This window comes from Bos indicus x Bos taurus, chromosome X (assembly GCF_003369695.1).
Source record: "Bos indicus x Bos taurus breed Angus x Brahman F1 hybrid chromosome X, Bos_hybrid_MaternalHap_v2.0, whole genome shotgun sequence".
Lineage (NCBI taxonomy): Eukaryota > Metazoa > Chordata > Mammalia > Artiodactyla > Bovidae > Bos > Bos indicus x Bos taurus.
In genome coordinates this window covers 55,198,977-55,202,620 of record NC_040105.1, presented here as the reverse complement: position 1 = coordinate 55,202,620, position 3,644 = coordinate 55,198,977, and the positions used below count along the sequence as shown (strand labels likewise).

Below are 3,644 nucleotides of genomic sequence, written 5' to 3'. Positions count from 1 at the left end.
TACACTCCTGGGGTTAGGATAGGGAATTCACCACATTGACTCAGCGGGGGGCCCGCGGCCCGGCAAAAGACGCCAGAGGCGTGGAGCAAACCCTCCTCTTCCACGCTAGGTGGAGCCATATTTGCCTGTTGCCAGGGAGACGAAGGTCACATGACATCTAGCCCACCAATCAGAAGTGAAGACTCCAGGGGATCCGCCCACCGTCCTCGCTCTTCGCACTCGGAGCTCGACTGAGGTAACGTCTACAGCTGCGCTCTCCGCGTCTGAGGTAGAACCTAGCATTATGGCCACCCAGTCGTGTTTGGAGAAGGAGCAGAAGCCACAGCAGGGTGAGATGCCCACAGGGCCAAATAATGAGGTTGCCTCTGCCCCTGGTGACGCCCGCGGGGCCGAGAACACCAGTCCTGGTGACTTGGTCCCAGTGGTCTTGACCAACCCCTCTCTATTGGGTGGTGGCGCCCCCACTTGGTGGCACAGCAGGTTCCTCATCCTGCGACATGGCTACCACCGCCATTTTGCTCACTGGGGAGGAGCCGGGGGAGTCCTCCGTGGAAGGTGTGCAGGGGAGGGGGGGCCCCGACCTCCAGGGTGGCAAGAGTCCCCACGTGGAGCTGAGCTGTGTGGTGCCCCAGTCTGGCCCAGGCCTCCAGATGGCGCCTGCTCGCAGTGGGGCTGCCGTTGGGCAAGCCGCAGGGGGCATTGACCAGCATTTCACCCAGATCGCTAGCCCAGGGAAAGGCCGTGGGAGGAAGCGGCTCAGCCGCGAGGAGGCTGCCACGGCTCAGAACCCTCCTCGACGCTGTCTGTTTCCAGTGGCTGCTGTGTCCCCAAGGTCCGTGTCTTCGCCGCCATCTTTTCCAGGGTCTCAGCCCGGCAGCTCGGCTTCTTTGACTAACCACGCGTCGCAGCTGGTTCCTGCCCTCCAAAGCCAGGCCAACGCACCAGGTCCTGCTCCCCGCAATCAAGCAGTGGGTCCTGGCCCTCACGTCCGCAGCGGTGCAGCTATGCAACGCCCTGCTCTCCAGGGCAGCATCACCCCATCAGGTCCTGTTCTGCGCAGTCAGGCAGCCAGGCCAGGCCCTGCTCTCCGTAGCCACACATCCGGGTCCGGTGCAGCTGATCGAGGCTCTGCTGGCTTCTACCGCTGTGCTCCCGAGCCAGGCCCACCTCGTCGCAGTCGTCGTCAACCCGGGCCGAGCCCTGCTCTTGGGCGTCAAGCATCAGCGCCCGGCCCTGCTCAACGCGGAAGCCGTGCACCCAAGCCAGGCCCAACGGGCGGCGGTATACCCGAAGCAGGCCCTGCTTTCCGCCGCCGCAGTGCTTCCGCGCCTGGCCCTGATGGTCGTGGCAGCCCTACTTCTGTGCCTGGCCCTGCTCGTCGCGGCCGCTCAGCTTCTGCGCCTGGCCCTAATCATTGCGGCTCCCCTGCTTTGGCGCCTGGCCCTGGTCCTAGCAGCGGCCCTACTTCCACGTCTGGCCCTGAGCTTCGCCGCCGCGGTGGTTCCGCACCTGGCCCTGTTCGTCAGGGCCGCCCTGCTTTGGCGCCTGGCCCTGATCCTCGTGGCGCCCCTGGTTCCGCGGCTGGCCCTACTCGTCCGCGCCGCGGTGGTTCTGCGCCTGATCCTGCTCGTCATGGCCGTCCTGCTTCAGCGCCTGGCCCTGATCATCGCCGCGACGGTGGTTCCGCGCCTGGCCCTGTTCGCCGCGGTCGCTCTGCTTCCACGCGTGGCCCTAATCCTCGTGGCGGCCGTGTTTCTGCACCTGGCCCTGCTCGTCGTGGCGGCCCTGCTTCCGCGGCTGATGCTGCTCGTCGTGGCCGCCCTGCTTTTGAGCCTGGTGGAGATCTTCGCAGGGGCTCTGCTTTGGTGCCTGGCCCTGATAGTCCCAGCGGCCCTGCTTCCACTCCTGGCCTGAATCTTCGCGGCTCTCCTGCTTCCACGCCGGGCCCTGCTCGTCGCCGCCGTCGCCGCCTTGGTTCCACGCCTGGCCCTGATCATCCTGGCCGCCCTGCTTCTACGCCTGGCCCTGCTCGCCGCCGCCGCCTTGGTTCCACGCCTGGCCCTGATAATCGCGGTCGCCCTGCTTCCGTGTCTGGCCCTGCTCGTCGCAGCCGCCCTGCTTCCACGCCTGGCCCGGATCTTCGCGGCCGCCCTGCTTCCACGCCTGGCCCTGCTCGTCGCCGCCGCCGCCGCCCTGCTTCCACGCCTGGCCCTGATCATCGCGGCTGCCCTGCTTCCACGTCTGGCCCTGCTCGTCGCCGCCGCCGCCTTGCTTCCACGCCTGGCCCTGATCATCGCGGCCGCTCTGCTTCCATGCCTGGCCCTGCTGGTCGCCGCCGCCGCAGCAGTGCTTCACGTCGCCGTGCCTGTGGGCCAGGCCCTGCCCTAAGTAGCGGCGCAGTGGGGCTAGGCCCTCGCCTCCAAAGCCGCAGCCCTACTTCAGGCTCTTCCCTCCGGGGCCGCGCCACCCAGCGAAGATCACCACCTACTAGCTGCGCCTCTCCCGTTGGGCCTAATGGTGGGGGTCGTCCTTCAGCCCCTGGGTTCGCCGGAGGAGGGCTTCCCCGCCAGAGCAGCTCAAGTTCTCTTGAATCCGAGGTCCCAAGCCTTACTACCCAGCAAGTTTGGCATGCAGTCCGTATGCGTGCCTCCTCACCGTCACCTCCTGGTAGGGTCTTTACTTTCCCTAGGGAGTATGCTGAGAATTCATCCGTTTCCTCTTCCTCTAACTCCCCTGGGTCTTCTGACCAGAGCTGCCCCCCATCCCCCACTAATTTTTCCGACGGGAGATCCATTCCATCTTCCGCTAGTTTTTCCGGTGTGGGTTCCATCGCCACTTCTAGCCCTCCTGGCGTTAGGCGTATGTTGCTGCCAGAGCTTGAAGCCCTGAGCCCTCTCTCCTCAGAAGAGCCGGCTGAAGAAGGGAGCCCGCCTCCCTCCCCTCCATCTCCTGTGCTATGATTCTCATGAGCATCCTCATGAGTCCTGCGGAAGGAATCAATATCCACCCCACTGCCCTGAATGGGCTGCCTGTTCCGCGATTACCTGTGAGGTTTACAAATGTTCTAGCCATTAACCAACATCATGCGCAGTTTTGAAGCTCTTGTTTGAAAAGGCAGTTTTGAAGCCTCTCCTTCCTGTAATGGCACTAATTAGCGTTTATCTGCTGTTAGCACTTAATTCCAGCCCCTGCTTATCCCCGCGAAAGGCCTGTGTTTGCCTCTAAGTTGAGCTTTCTCTTTTCCAAGTTGCGTTTATGCAATGAAATTTTTGAATAAATAAAGTGTTAATTGCATTTAAAAAGTGTGACTTTTTTTTTTTTGTCCAAAAAACCACTGTTAATCCTATGTCTTATTTAGAGGATTTAAGAAAGTTGTTGACATACTAGCTGACTCATTGGAAGGGGGAGGGAATGAAATACTATCCTAGCAATCTTTTATGTCCACTGTCTAACATAGAGTTTTTCCCAGGAAAATAGCATTTACATGTTATATATGCTATTTGCATAGGTGATTTGCAGCTTGGACAAGAGGGGGCAGGGTTTAACCCAGGGTGGCTAGAGAAGAGGGGTGATGGAGATATCCAGGTTGAACTTTAAGAGGTAGGGCATGTAGAGGGAATACTTCCTCCTCAGATGGGAGTAGG

At 61.3% G+C, this 3,644-nt stretch overlaps 1 protein-coding gene across 1 annotated transcript; it reads left to right on the top strand.

Annotated features, from left to right (window-relative positions):
* Positions 1-497: 497 nt before the first annotated feature.
* On the top strand, positions 498-2,960 carry LOC113888043 (uncharacterized protein CXorf67-like). The gene has a single exon (XM_027535390.1). It carries the CDS (start codon positions 498-500, stop codon positions 2,958-2,960), a length of 2,463 nt encoding a protein of 820 aa, XP_027391191.1.
* The last annotated feature ends 684 nt before the right edge of the window (positions 2,961-3,644 follow it).